General features: G+C 40.0%; 1 protein-coding gene across 6 annotated transcripts in view; it reads right to left on the bottom strand.

Annotated features, from left to right (window-relative positions):
- Nucleotides 1–2,888: 2,888 nt before the first annotated feature.
- runx1 (RUNX family transcription factor 1) overlaps nt 2,889–14,492 on the bottom strand; it is a 38,363-nt gene continuing 26,759 nt past the window's right edge. The window contains exons 5-8 of one of the 6 annotated variants that reach the window (XM_058381183.1): nt 13,524–13,628; nt 10,523–10,690; nt 6,170–6,295; nt 2,897–4,483 (exon numbers count right to left, since the gene is read on the bottom strand). In XM_058381183.1, the coding sequence (XP_058237166.1) occupies nt 3,978–4,483; nt 6,170–6,295; nt 10,523–10,690; nt 13,524–13,628 (905 nt within the window). In that variant the 3' untranslated portion in view covers nt 2,897–3,977. Of the gene's footprint in view, nt 4,484–6,169; nt 6,296–10,522; nt 10,691–13,523; nt 13,629–14,492 lie in introns of all 6 variants that reach the window. The other 5 variants (XM_058381185.1, XM_058381188.1, XM_058381187.1 and 2 more) reach the window with 5 other exon arrangements.

Here is a 14,492-nt window from a genome sequence, read left to right as displayed (position 1 = left end):
CCCGTGTCGTTCACTGGAGCTGCGTAAATGCTGCGCAAACACCCGGTTAGTGTTGCTTTTATTTGTTTATCTTTTCATTTTTTAAAAAGCGGAAATCCCGACAAACGCAAAGTCTCTTCTGATGCACAATAAAAGCCTCGCAAATTACAGACTAGAACACAGAAAACGTTTGGAAGGATAATATTTTATAGTAATATTAGTATAATATTAGTGTTTATATGTTTCTTTTATATTCTATGTTTATATTTGACTGATATCTTGTTTTTCCAAACAATTGCAATGCATTATAAAATGAGTATAATCGAATAAATATTATGAAGCATACTGAATGAATAAAGGCCCACACTGTAACTTGACTGAAATATGTAATGATATAATTATGTTGTAGTATAGTTATATTAATCATCCATCCATTTTCGGTATTGTTTTACATCAGCTCGAGCAGCCTGGAGTCTAACACAGGGGACTCAGGGCACAAGGCAGGGCATGTACCATGTACAGGGTGCAGACCCATCACAGGGCACAACTGCACACACTCACACACTATAGACAATTTAGAGAAGGCAATCAGACAATGCATGTGTTTGGACTGGGGGAGGTAACTGAAGTACACAGAGGAACATGCAACTCCAAACACACTGGCAGGATTTAAACCCCAACTACAGCACAGGAGGTCTGGGGCAAATGTGTCTCTACACATATCATATCATATATCATATATCATATATCATATCATATCATATCATATCATATCATATCATATCATATCATATCATATCATATCATATCATATCATATCATATCATATCAAATATTAATATACACATTGTTGTACATGTTTGTACATCAGGGTTAGGACTGGATCTTATTAAAATATTATTTGCATTAAGAAAATTGACACAAAAAAAATAATTTTATATATTTTCAAAAATTAGTAGTACATCAATCTGATTTATCTAATAGCTGATCCACTAGACTATATTCAGTTGTAGAAACAGAATTATTTTATAATCTCACTCTCTGGTGTCACCCAGATGAGGATGAGGTTCTCTTTTGAGTCTGGTTCCTCTTTAAGGTTTCTTCCTCATATCGCCTCAGGGAGTTTTTCCTCAACACTGTCACCTCTGGCTTCCTCATTAGCATTATAAATCCAAATATGAAATTTGTTTTGAATTTTTACTCTGAATTTTCATATTTCTGTAAAGCTGCTTTGAGACAATGTCTATTGTTAAAAGCGCTATACAAATACACCTGATTTGAATTGAATCTAATTCTATATAAAATTGTAATTTTATCATCTCAAGAATAGAAATTTGAAATGTAAACCTTCTTTTTTGGTGGGAAGCATAAACAGAGTTTATGAGATGCTTCTCATCACATATTATCTACATGCTGGAAATTAATATTCCGAATTGCCTGATAAGTGAGACATGAATTTGACTCGTCTGGTGACTTCTTTTTAATACGTTCCTAATACTCATCTCCTAATCCACTCCTTCAGTGTCATGTGTTTAGATTAATGGAAGCATTCTGCCTCTGACCACAGTTAATTTCCCACTGTTTACCATTACCATTTGTGATTAATCACGGTGTGAAATCTGCAAGCGGAACCCGGCTGAAATGACAGGAGATGGGAATTGTTGAGGCAGACGAGTTTGCAGAGGTTAGTGCCCTGCTTATTGATTCTGTTGGCTGTCAGTGCTGATGCGGGAAAGAAGCGTCCACTTGATGAATGGTGTGTAATTGATAGGTGAGAGACCTTGACTCTTAATCAGTCTCGGAATGTTTAGGCTAAATTGGGTAAGAATATGGAGATTGGGCTGGAAGATCAGAGAGAATTATCAGGGCCAAGTCAAGAGATTGGAGCTGAATTTTAAGCATGAAAGTCCCTTTTCAGCGTCTTGGTCGATTCAACAGCGTGACATATGACTCAGAAATTATGCCATCCTTTGCATTTTTACTTTGGCTGCTAACTATTTTTTTGTAAGGTTTTGGAGCCAAGGTTCACATCTGTGAGTTTTATTTTGAACAATATGCTAATGGCTATAAATAACAAATTAGGCCATGCTTAATGTTTCCATGATTTTTCTTTTTCTTTTTTTGTTGTTTTTTTGCTTCTTTCTCTTTCTCTTTCTCTTTCTCTCTCTCTCGCTCTCTCTTTCTCTCTCTCAAACACACACTTTTGTAACTATCTCTACACACATTTCCCATGTATGTAAATGCTGTATTGTGGAAGTCAAACCCCAGAAACTGAAAATATTTTGAAATCCTGAAAATCTCTTAGTTTTACAAACATAAAAAACCTCCCACTTTGCTTTGTGGGCCTAGCAAAATGTGGGATTGTGCTTGTGCTTTCCTATCGTTTATGGGGAAGGTGATCCTGAAGTCTCTCTCTCACACACACACACACACACACACACACACACACACATTAATATCCACATATAAATATAAACATAGGTATGTGGTTTGTGTGTGTGTGTGTGTGTGTGTGTGGATGGTGGTGGTGTCATGCTGCTCTGACACCCTCTGCTTTTTATATAATTTTTAAAATATATTTTATGGACCTTGGCTTCAATCCTGGAGCTGGATTATAGCTAATGCTCTGTAGTCACTCTGCACTGACTGTTGAGCTAGTCTACATTTCTATAGCCCTCCATGTGCTCCATGTGTGTGTGTGTGTGTGTGTGTCTGTGTGGAGGAGCTGAAACCAAGAAATACAGGTATCACAGAAGATGTTTGACGTGAGCTAAACGAGATGGCCAAAAGCAAAGAAGGGAGACAAAGAGTTGGAGAGGAGAAGAGAAGAGAAGAGAAGAGAAGAGAAGAGAAGAGAAGAGAAGAGAAGAGAAGAGAAGAGAAGAGAAGAGAAGAGAAGAGAAGAGAAGAGAAGAGAAGAGAAGAGAAGAGAAGATAAAGAGAGTGTGTATTTGTCTGTAAGATAGTGTTGAATAGCACGGGCAGGTCAGGGCTTGTCTGCTTGTCTGTATAAATTCTTCTTGGGTCAGGAATAGCACATGGGGTTGGCAGAGGGGGTATTAGAAGCTGGCACCATTTTAGGAGCCTGGTCATTCTTGTCCTATCAGCACAAGATGACACTGAGAGTCTCCCCACTTTCCTCCTGATTTCTCATGACCCTGAAGTTTGCTTGGTGAAGAGAAAGAAGGACGGCACACGACGTTGTCTATAAACAATCAGCTTCTTCACAAGTTTTACATTCACAAAATAAAGCAGTACTAAAAAAAACATATAGGCTATGTAGCATTTCTAGTTTTCTCAAGTGTGGAAGTCAAAGACACTGTCAACGTCAACCAACCAGTGATATCAACAAGCAGTTTACAGTCTATTTACATAAAAGTAGGTGAAGTCTGGGTTACAGGAAAACTCGTCCATGAAACACAGACGGGGTTTGCAGTGTAAGAGGACCTTAAAAAGGCAGTGACTGATGAGGTAAAGCCTCACAAACCTGGGATAGCATGTGCAACAGAGCTCTGTGTCTCTTTTAACTAATAAATGCAAATGAAAATCAACCGATGTTGGTGCTGTGAGCACAGGACACACACATCTCAGAACTGCTGGGACCCAGTCAAACCCTTATCCAGTTATTGTAAATGAAATGGCAGTCATGTGTGAAATTCAAAATTCGTTGCCACAAATGAGTAGTTCCCAGTATACAAGCTGTTATTTCTGCAAATATACATTTCTGGCTAATATTTTTCACCTATGATGATCTAATTCTTCAGATTCAAGTGTGATGACAGTGCCATGTCAGTGTAGAGAAGGAGCTGGTGTAATAATAATAATAATAATAATAATAATAATAATAATATAAACAACAACAACAAATGATCCATAATTATCTTAAGAAAAACAAATCTGAGTCTCATGCTGTGGAAAGTCGAGTCCATGCACCGCTCCATCAGCTGTCCACTTCATATTGGTCAACATGTCAGTCCAGTCTTCAGTAATGCTGGTGCTCAGTATGGCCTCCACACTGCCTCAGCAGACATGCTGGTTGGAGAGCTGCTGTGGCTTTCCTCTGCCTCTACAACAATGTCATTCTGATTAGGCAGTGAGGGGTGGAGGAGGGCTGAGCCTGTCGAGGCGCTGGTGCAGGGCGGCAGGATCCTAGGCGGTGAGCGGTCCCCCCCACCTCCTCCTGACATCATGGAGAACTGGTAGGACCCCGTAGCACTGCTGTAGTAGAGGTGATAGGGTGAGGAGCTGGCCTGGAAGTGTCCACTCTGGCCCTGGGAGGAGCCGGCAGGGTAGGGAGGAGGTAAGTAAGTGTGGTAGCGGCCAGCCGGTGCAGTCATAGCTGACATGCCGATTCCTATAGCATTGGTGACGGGGGTCGGAGTGTAGGTGAAGGCTGCGGTGGGGTAGGGGACTCGGGGATCGGTGAAGCGGTTGTCTGGCAATGAGGGGATGGAAGTGAAGGGGCGCTCCAGACCGACACGTGGGTCACTGAACAGGTCTGAACCTGCAGGAGGAAAAGTTTTGGGTTAAAGTTCCTATAACATGGAAATCCATTGTGCAGAAATGTATTTACAAAAATATGGGAGAAGACTGAAATCACATACTGTACTGTAATTCAGTACCTACTAAATTTGATTCAGTACCTACTGCATTCCATTCAGCACCTATTGCATTTGATTCAGTAAATGTTGCATTTAATTACAGTACCTGCTGCATTTAATTCAGCAACTGCTGCATTCCATTGAGTAACTGCTGCATTTCTTTCAGTACCTACTGCATTTGATTCAGTACATACGGCATTGATTCAGTAACTGCTGCATTTGATTCAGTACATACGGCATTTGATTCAGTAACTGCTGCATTTGATTCAGTACATACGGCATTCTAATCAGTACAAAAGCAAAAGCAACAACGTTTAATACCCATAGCACTTAAATTTAAAAAGAGCCTTCCACTAAAAAAAATAGACCCGCTGCCTTCCGCTATTTTTAATTCTGACAGCACTTCTGTGCCAGTGCTGTTGCATTATGGGATTGCTCAGTGTGCATTGGCTTCATACCGCTGAAGCTCAGCAGAAGCAGTTAGGTCATCTGGGTATTTGTCACCTACTGTTTTATGAATTCAGAGAATTCAGGCTCCGGCTCACGGTCTTGTTTCAACTTTACACATGATATCTGATGACTATATCATAAAGAAGAACTTCCCTTAATCATCAAAGTTGCCTCGAAACGAGTGAAGCTGGGAGCACGCAGAATGACGTACAGACAAAGCCATGTCTCAATTGTGAACACCAAAATGAGAAGAGATTCGAGCACAAATGATGAATCAGCTCTTCAGACAAACTAGCTTCTGTCAGCTAATCCCTTATTTACATGGCATAAACATGTGCTGCGTCCAAATTTCCCCTTCTATCCACCTGATTTAGGGGCTGCAGTGAGAGTGAGTGAGAGTTGAAGTTGTTTTTGTCTGTCATTACTGCAAATCAACTGTGGTATGGAAGTGTTCTTAATAAAGGTGTTTAAGGCCACAGTCAGTAAACTGAACTAGTTTCCAGTGTCACCTGCATATAATTACACAAACTCTATTCATCATTGGTTTTACAGTTTGAATACATCAGACCTAACTGCAGTCAGATTCAATTATTTATCAATCGACATGCGCCAAGTTTCTGTCATGAATAAATAAACAAATCCATATTTAATATTAACAAAACTGTTCAAGCACAAAATGCTCTAAAATCGAATACAGTCACGTGTCGTAAAGCTTTGAGTGGTCTGCCTCAAATTTTCAGGTGCCTCGTGTACACAAATGCACCTGGGACTCACCTGGAGGACTAATAAACTGATAAATCCTCATTTACATGAACGTAAAGAAATTACACACTGACACTAAACATTATTATTTATATTTTATAAGCACAAATATATTTATCTGTTTAATTCAGCTATTTTTCATTATTATTATTATCATTATTATTATTATTATTAGCCAAATTATTTTGCTCTCTAGAGCTTTGCTTTTTATGATATTGATACTGAATTTGATGATTTAACTCAGAAGTTTTTATTGTTCTAATATTTGTTTCTCATTCAATCCGGTGTGAGTTTCAGCATGCAGATACACTGAAGAAATGTTGGATTTAAAAAGATGTGTGAGGAAATGTATGACGCTGATGCATTTGGGATCTTACAGTGTATTGGATTGCGGCTGGGAGAGATGGGCGTGGTCGGGTGGATAGCCGGTGCAGAAATAGCGCCCAGGTACGGATAGGATTGTTCATAAGACCAGGACGGAGACGTCTGCATTTGCCTGGCATCTGAAAGCAACAAGATAAAGAGCATGTATCAGATATCAGCATTTAGCATTTTTCTCCTGTGTTTAAAATGTAAAACCGAAAAATCGTATGTGGTCATCTAACAGACTGCAGAGGTGTTCGTCTCAGGTCTGCATGAAATGGACAAGATCTTTGATGCTTCTTTGGAATTCATCCCAGTCTCACTAGTGGATAGATTAAAACATCTGCTAATAGAACATTAAATAATATTTCAACTTTTGCTGCCAGAAAAAAAAAAATGCTGAATTGGACCAGTGATATGCGATTATTTTTTATATGATTTCACCAGAACGTCCTTATGTAATATATTGGAAACAAATCTGTAAAGTTTGGACCTCGTATCTGAACTAATTAGGATTACTTAGGACTATTGTATCACCCTGTCACACACACACATTATAATTGTTCTTGTTGTTGTCGTCGTTGTTTTGCTTTTTTCATAATAATAATAATAATAATAATAATAATAATAATAATAATAATAATAATAATAATAATAAAAATAATCTAAAAAATTTCTTCACAAATTATTATTATATATTTGAATTAGTTAAAAGAAAAGCTATAAACACCAGAGCTATTGTCCCAAATATTCTTTTTTTTTTTTTACAGTAAAAAGTCATTCAAACTCATATAGAAAGTGCACTGAAATGAGAAAAACAATGATTTCCGCCACCCATGTACCATGTTGTATTCATATTACTACACAGTATACCATTCAAACACCCACAGAGCCTCCATTAAACACTGAACTCTGAATCATAACACATACAAACCAGAACTATAACCAGTTTTCATCGCTGATACATTTCTGTAAGTGGATTTGTGAAAGCTGTTAATAAAATAAAACATTATGTGTCACTAGCAGAAAACACACCACTTTGGGAAATAGATAATTGTTCAGTCCTGGGATATGGCCTGCTGTATATGACCTGTGAACTCCAATCTGGATTTCACTTCATCCCACAATATTCAGTTCAGTATAATTATATTTATAGAGAGCTTTTAACAATGAACCCTGTCAGAAAGCAGCTTTATAGAAATTTTTTGTAGTGAGCAAGTCAGAGGCAATGGGGCAAGAAAAACTCCCTGAGATGATATGAGGAACAAAACCTTGACAGGAACAAGACTCAAAAGGGAACCTCATCCTCATCTGTGTGACACCTGAGAGTAAAATTCTAAATCATTTCCCTTCTATAACTAAATATGATATGGTCAAAAAGTGCAAATCTATAACCAGGAAATTTACTACTTTAAGATAAAGTCTGTCTTGCTAAAGTTATCGACTTTTCACTGATGGAGACTTGAGTGCAAACTCTTGAGTGTTTGTGGTAACTGCAGTCCAGAGCCATCTTCTGATTTCTGAGTGGTACTATCCTCAGCAATCCCATGTATCTCTAGTCTGTCTGTGCGGGTCCATCCTCAGCAGTGGTGATATGCAATGTTATCAGCACTTAGGCACAACAAACAAGACACCAAAGGATAGAAAAAGAAAGAGACATTCTCTCACTGTTCCTCTTTCTATATCCTGTAATCTCTCTCTATCTGTCTCTCTCTGTCTCTCCCTACGATCCTATAAATGCTCGCCGATAGCCTGCAGACTTCCAGACAGAAGGGGAAGGCGAGCCATCAGAGAGGAAGCAAATTACGCACAGCGGCCAAAGCGAGCGTTTCAGGCTGTTTCAAGTGGAGCCAGACTGCGGTGCAGTGCCAAGTCTCCCCCCTCGAATCCCTACAGCCTCTTCTAGAAGCCCCCCTCTCTCCTCCCTCCACCTCCCCAGGCCTAGTGCTGCTGCTGTGGGCCAGGAGTCACACATGGCTGGGTGGGTGGCTTGAGGCGTCTTGGTGCATCCGGTGCAGGCAAAGCTCATTCATGTTTTACTGGACTCCCACATACACGCACATGTGGATCCGAAGTGTGCAGGGAGCAGAACGAGGAGTGAACATGGATGAAGGCACATATGAATGCCCATAGTCTTTTGACACTACACACAGACAGAAGAATAAGACACAAATGTTTTTGAGTACATTTGAAGAAAACAGAAAGATGTGATGCTCCGAATGGACAGTTTCGATCTGATCGAGCATCCCATCAGGACGGCCATGCTTAAACCACAGAGACCATCAGAGGTCAGTTCAGAGGTTACTGCATTATGAATAAACCGAACAAATTAAATGTGTAGAATTCATTCTCTCTTTTTCATATTGAACATACACACCTTCATTATTCATTCTTATCAGCACATCCAAATATTTAAGATAATAATCTCAGTCTGCACTTCCTAAAATTCCAGTCATGCAGTGGAGAAAAAAAACACTCATTACATTTCACCGTTGCTATGTCACTTCCTGTCAAAGCGCTAACAACTGCTTCACACACATACACACACACACACACACGCACACACGCACACACTTCTCCAATTTTTTGACAAACAAGACTACAACACAAAAGCTCCAAAAGACTGATCCCCTAAACACTCTAATACACTAAAACACACACACACACACACACGCCTGCCTGTGGTTCCAGCTGCTACTGATTTACTATGTTTTGAAAAAAGAAAAAAGAAAAGAGAGGAGAGTGCGTGAAAGAGAAAGAGAGGAGGGAGAAAACAGAGAAAGAGCTCTTGAATGACTTAATAACAGTTTCCGCTGGCGGTGCTTCCACTGCTATTTCTGGCGGCAGGATCAGAGAGGCGAGAGCAGCACGCAGAAGGAAACACACTGTTTCAGAGCTCTGCACTTCCACCAGCCATCCTTCCATCTCTCAGCCCTCTGCATTGCTCTGCACTCTTTTCCATTCATTCCGTTCTTCCTGCTCAACTGTTTTATCCTCCTGGACTTTTCTCACTGACCGTTCAGTACAGGGTGCATGTTCATCTGTAGTTCCCATTTCAGCTTTCTCTCTTTTTTTAAATTATTACCACTACTGATCCTTCTTCTGCCACTAATACTCCTAATAATGATTAAAAAGCGATGTCATGTTTAGACAGTTTCTCTGTTCTTCTCACCAGCTAAATCTCTTAGTGAAAGAGAATGTATTGCTTAATGCTGTATTATTCCCATAATCAGTCTTTAATATAATGTCTGATTTTCTCATACAGCTGCTTCCTGCCAGTGAATTCTCACTTCCCTATTTTACCTAGTCTACTTCCTCTAAGAATGCATATGCAATCTCTCTCTCTCTCTCTCTCTCTCTCACACACACACACAGACACACACCTCACTCCATTTACGTGCCTTCGTAGAGGAAGAGAAAGTAACAATCAATCTTTCACAGAGGCCCTCCTGCTTAACTACCCCAATTAGGTAATACCCAAAACAATGAGCAACAACAACAAAAAAAAGGAGAAGTACTGTAAGTATGCTAATATAATACCTAACTGTTATAGTCAGATATGTTTCCCAGAAACTGGCTTCTGTTTTCGTCTGGGAAACAGAGTTTAAAAAGAGGCTTACTCACATTTCACAGTAAGCAATTACTCAGAATTAACGTATAAATACTAAACATATGCCAGCAGCCTGATGATGTGGCCTTCAGCACGTTGGATTCGATTGTGCAACTGCTTTGAAATCTTTTCGTGTAACTGTGATTGAAAACAGTCTCACGTTGTACTATTTTTCACCCAGCAGGATAAAATGGGGCTTTCCAGTCCAAAATATTCGAAGTGAAATGGGGAAATTATTTTTATGGCCTCAGTTACATTTTATTAGACTCTGGTGTATGTGTAATAGTGAGTGTGTGGTAGTGGGGGGCATCAGTGTTTGAGTGTGAATGCTTGTCTGGTGGCACAGAACGCGCGTGTGTGTGTTTGCGTGTGTGTGTGTGTGTGGTGCCCTGCTCAGGCATGCTCATCTAAGTTGCAATCAAAGGTGGCCTTGTTCTCTTCATTTGTTATGTCTGTATCTTCGATGGTGTGTCACTACATACCCTCATGTCACTTGGTAAGAATGAATAAGACATCAAACATCTTTAAGAGTAAATTATAAGAAATGAAACAGTCCTGCAAACTTTGGTTGTGATATTTCGGCCTTTTCATATTCCAACTATTCAATAATCTTCCATTTGTATATTTTCAAATATATAATAGGAAATACTAGAAATATTTGACTGTAATCAAGATATTTTCGCTTGGCTCCAAAAAGCTAGCAGTAAAAGAACGCAGTCCCTTTCATTTATTTCTTTAAAATCTTCAGGTAACTTACCAGGTATTTGGCTGTGGGCGGGGCTACCAAAGGGAGGCGTGTTCAGGGTGGGGCGGGGATTGGGCGCAGAGGCCTGGTGAGGACTGCACCTCATGGCACTCCTCCTCAACTGCTCAGAGAAGGCCAGCGCTCCTGGCTTCACAGCTTCTTCCAGCTTTTGTCTATGACCTGAGCACACACAAGAACACCCAAAGAGAGACCGGGTTTTATGTGGGAAGAAACTGGAAGACGATCACACGCGTCCCAATGACAGGTGGCTGAAAATACACACAGCTCTAACCATCCTCGTTTCAAACACTTCGCTGCCCAGTGCCGTAACACACGCTTTCCTCTCAAGCTTATTTTCTGATTCTCTTTCAAACGTTAATAATGACTCCCAGAACCTTCTGAATCATCTGCTGTCTATCTCATTGTTAGGACCCCGCTGGTGTAGTGGCACCAGAACAGAATGTTTCAGTTAGATGAAGAGGAAGCAACTTGGCAGGGCCTGTAGACTAAATGGAGGGTTGGAGGGTTGGAGGGAGGAGGGATGGGAAGATGAAGGGATGGAAACATCAGGAAGAGATAGTAGAATGAGATGTTGAGTATATGGAGTACACCAGCGTATAGAATATGGGATTTATAATGGAATCGTAAACAATGGGATGAAACGTTTTTGAAGTTTTTCGCCTCAGAGGCGTTAAAGTGCACTGAACCTGAGCCTTGTGAATATGAAGTAATGTGAATGTAAGAGTTAGCCTGGGTGAACAGAAGGATTCTTAATCCATCTGGTGCCATGCTTTTTGGAGTTTCTAGATTTCAGAGTGTTTCTTTATTACAGAGGAAGGAGTGTGTTAGTCAAACACAACTCGGTTACATTCTGCAAGAACTCATTGTTTGTATTCAGAAATTGTGTGTAACTTCTAAGGGAGGTTTTCTGAGGAAATTTGATGCATACAGATCTAAAGCTTGTGTTAATGATCAAACATCAGAATGAAGAAATTCTTGTTGCTGTTGGTGTGCCAGATGGGCTGGTCTGAGTATTTCAGAAACTGCTGATCTCCTGGCATTTTCACACACAACATTGTGCTATAACAGTTTACACCAAATGGTGTGAATATCAAAAAACATTAAATGAGAGACAGTTCTGTGGAAAGAAACACTTTGTTAATAAGAGAGAACAGAGGAAAATGCCTGGATTGGTTCAAGTTGTCAGGAAGGATAGAGTAACTCGAATAATCGCTCTGTAGAAGCGTAGTGATCAGAAAAGCATCTCAACATGCACAAAGCATTGAACATTGAGCTGGATGTGCTATAACAGCAGAAAACCATGTTTCTGTAAGCCAAGAACAAGAATCCTTCAGCTGTCCAGTTTCACTGAGTCTGGACTCATGATTCTTGTTCTCGGCTGACAGGAACATGGTCTTCTTCTGTTGTAGCTCAATCACCTTAAGGTTTGATATGTTGTGTGTTCTGAGACGCTTTCTGCTTTGTGTGAAATTCCAGGAGATCAACAGTTTCTGAAATTCTCAAACCAGCCCATCTAACCCTAACCCAACAACCAAGCCACGATGATTAAAGTCACAGAGATTATGATGTTTGATGTGAACAATAACTGAAGCTCTTGATCTGTAGCTACGTGTCTTTATGTGCTGTCCTGCTGCCACACAATTGCCTGATTGAAAACCTGCATGAATATGCAGGTGTACAGATGTTCCTAATAAAGTGGACGGTGAGTGTTGTTTCAATTCATTTCCAAATACATGCAAAAGTGTTCCTCAAATCTTATCAAGCTATTTCCTCATATCCTATCAAGCAATTACTTCAAACCAACCGAGGAATGCTTTGAAATATTTTTTTGGTGTGTCCTCAAACTACTGATGTCCTGTGTGTGTGTGTGTGCGTGTGTGTGCGCGTGTGTGTGCGCGTGTGTGTGTGCGCGTGTGTGTGTGAGAGAGATGCTTGAGAGAAATGCATTTCTGATATATTTTATATTCATATTCTATAAATGCTGTGTGTTTCTATCCAGTGCATGAGCTCTGAGCATTGTGCATGTGTGACTTGTTTATGCGCTGTACACACTACATAGTCCACTCCCAGCTGAGCACGAGTGTCTGAATGTCTGCTCCTGACCTCACACATAGACAAGCAGGAAGCAGGAGGGATTAATGATTACAGGCGATGAAAGGAAGGAGGGGGGGATAAAGGGACAAAAAAAGACAAGTCTCTCAGCTGTGCGAAACCGTCAGACACACTTGCCTGTATTTTCATAGACACATGCACAGCGACACGAGAGGAGGAAGTCCTCCTGAAACCAGAGCTGCTGTTCGAGGACTTTGAAGAAGAAGCCAGCGGTAGCGAAGCCTCCATATGGTGGCGAGGCGCCGGAATAACGGACTGAGCGGGAATAGCCCTACAGCTTCCATGAGCATGAGGGCGGGGCATGATGCGCTCTCATATAACCCACACACACACACACACACACACACACACACACACACTTCAGCCCCTCATAATAAACAAAGTATACACCCGTGATTCATGAGTCTGTGTCCAACCAGAGCTCTTTAAATCAATTTTGATCAGATTTTATTACATTTAAATAAATTACAGCTATAGCTGAGCCATGCCATATAAAAATTCACATGGAAAATTATTATATTATGATATTAGGTCAATATCACTGGTATCTGATAAAAAACGCAAAACAGCCTGTTTAGTAAACTGGAACCAGTCAGTAGTAGCAGTAGACTGTAGTGGTTTAGAGAAGTACACCGCAATCATCTGCAGACCTCAACACCCTGTTTTTATTAACATACCACCAACCACCACATTAGCATAAAAAGCTGGTGGATAACCATCAACCACAATAAAACACACCTAACCACACACAGACACTCCCAGAAACATGCTTAACTCATTTCTTCCCAAGGAGAAAGTGCATTAAAATCCCGAGGATGCTCGACATGTTTAACATGTCCCATGAAAAACAATCAGACTCCAGTCTGTTCTTTTAACTTACGGCGTGGTTCTCGCGGCCCGTCCACTGTGATCTTGATGGCTCTCTGATAGGTGGCCACTTGAGGAGGGTTAGTAAATACGGTGATGGTGAGAGTAAAACTCTTCCCTGAAAGAGAGAGAGAGAGAGAGAGCGATTTTAATGTGTAAACTCAATCAGCTGGACATTACTATTAAACATGTACACACACACACACACACACACACACAAGATAACTGGTCTATGTTCATGTCACAGACCAAACACACAAAGCATGGTGTGATATTAAGAGTGGGAAACGGAGATGAGGCGAAATGAGAGAAGCAGCAGTCTGCCACACCGACCGTCTTTACTCCTCATAAACACACACAGACAGACTGAAATGCTAAACATCCTTATGCTAATCCACACAATCACACACACACACACAAACAATAATGATACCATTTGTGTCTGGCATATTTAAACAATACTAGTTAGACCAAGAAATTAAAATTAGATTAAAACTCTTATTTAAAAAACATTTAAAATTATTATTATTATTTTTATTACTATTACTATTATTATTATTAGAGTAATAAATATTTAGTCCTTCCAGATATTTTTGCTGCTTTTTTTATAATCATTGCAGCTTAAAATGCTTGATTTTGCAGCAGCTTTTTTTTCCCTCAAAATTTGTGATGCAACTTTTCTTTAAGGTTTTTGTTCATTTTTTGTGTAAAATGACTTGATTTGATTTGATCACAAGCACAGGATTCTTCTTTTACATTTTTCCCAGTGAACACACACATGTAATGGTTTTCTCTCACAGCTGTGCTTGGCTGAATGCGTGTTGTGATGATGTCACATGACATGACTCCGCCCAAATTATTAAAAAATGACAGACTCGAATATAATGTAATGTGAATAATATGAATATAATGGCATGTGCTCGATGTTGTGTTCATGTCTGAGACTGTGTAAATCCTGGAGGGACTGAATAGCAGTTCGGTT

This window comes from Hemibagrus wyckioides, linkage group LG26 (assembly GCF_019097595.1).
Source record: "Hemibagrus wyckioides isolate EC202008001 linkage group LG26, SWU_Hwy_1.0, whole genome shotgun sequence".
In the NCBI taxonomy this organism is placed as follows: Eukaryota; Metazoa; Chordata; class Actinopteri; order Siluriformes; family Bagridae; genus Hemibagrus; species Hemibagrus wyckioides.
The sequence above is the reverse complement of the archived record's forward strand: the minus strand, read 5'-3'. Positions and strand labels throughout refer to the sequence as shown.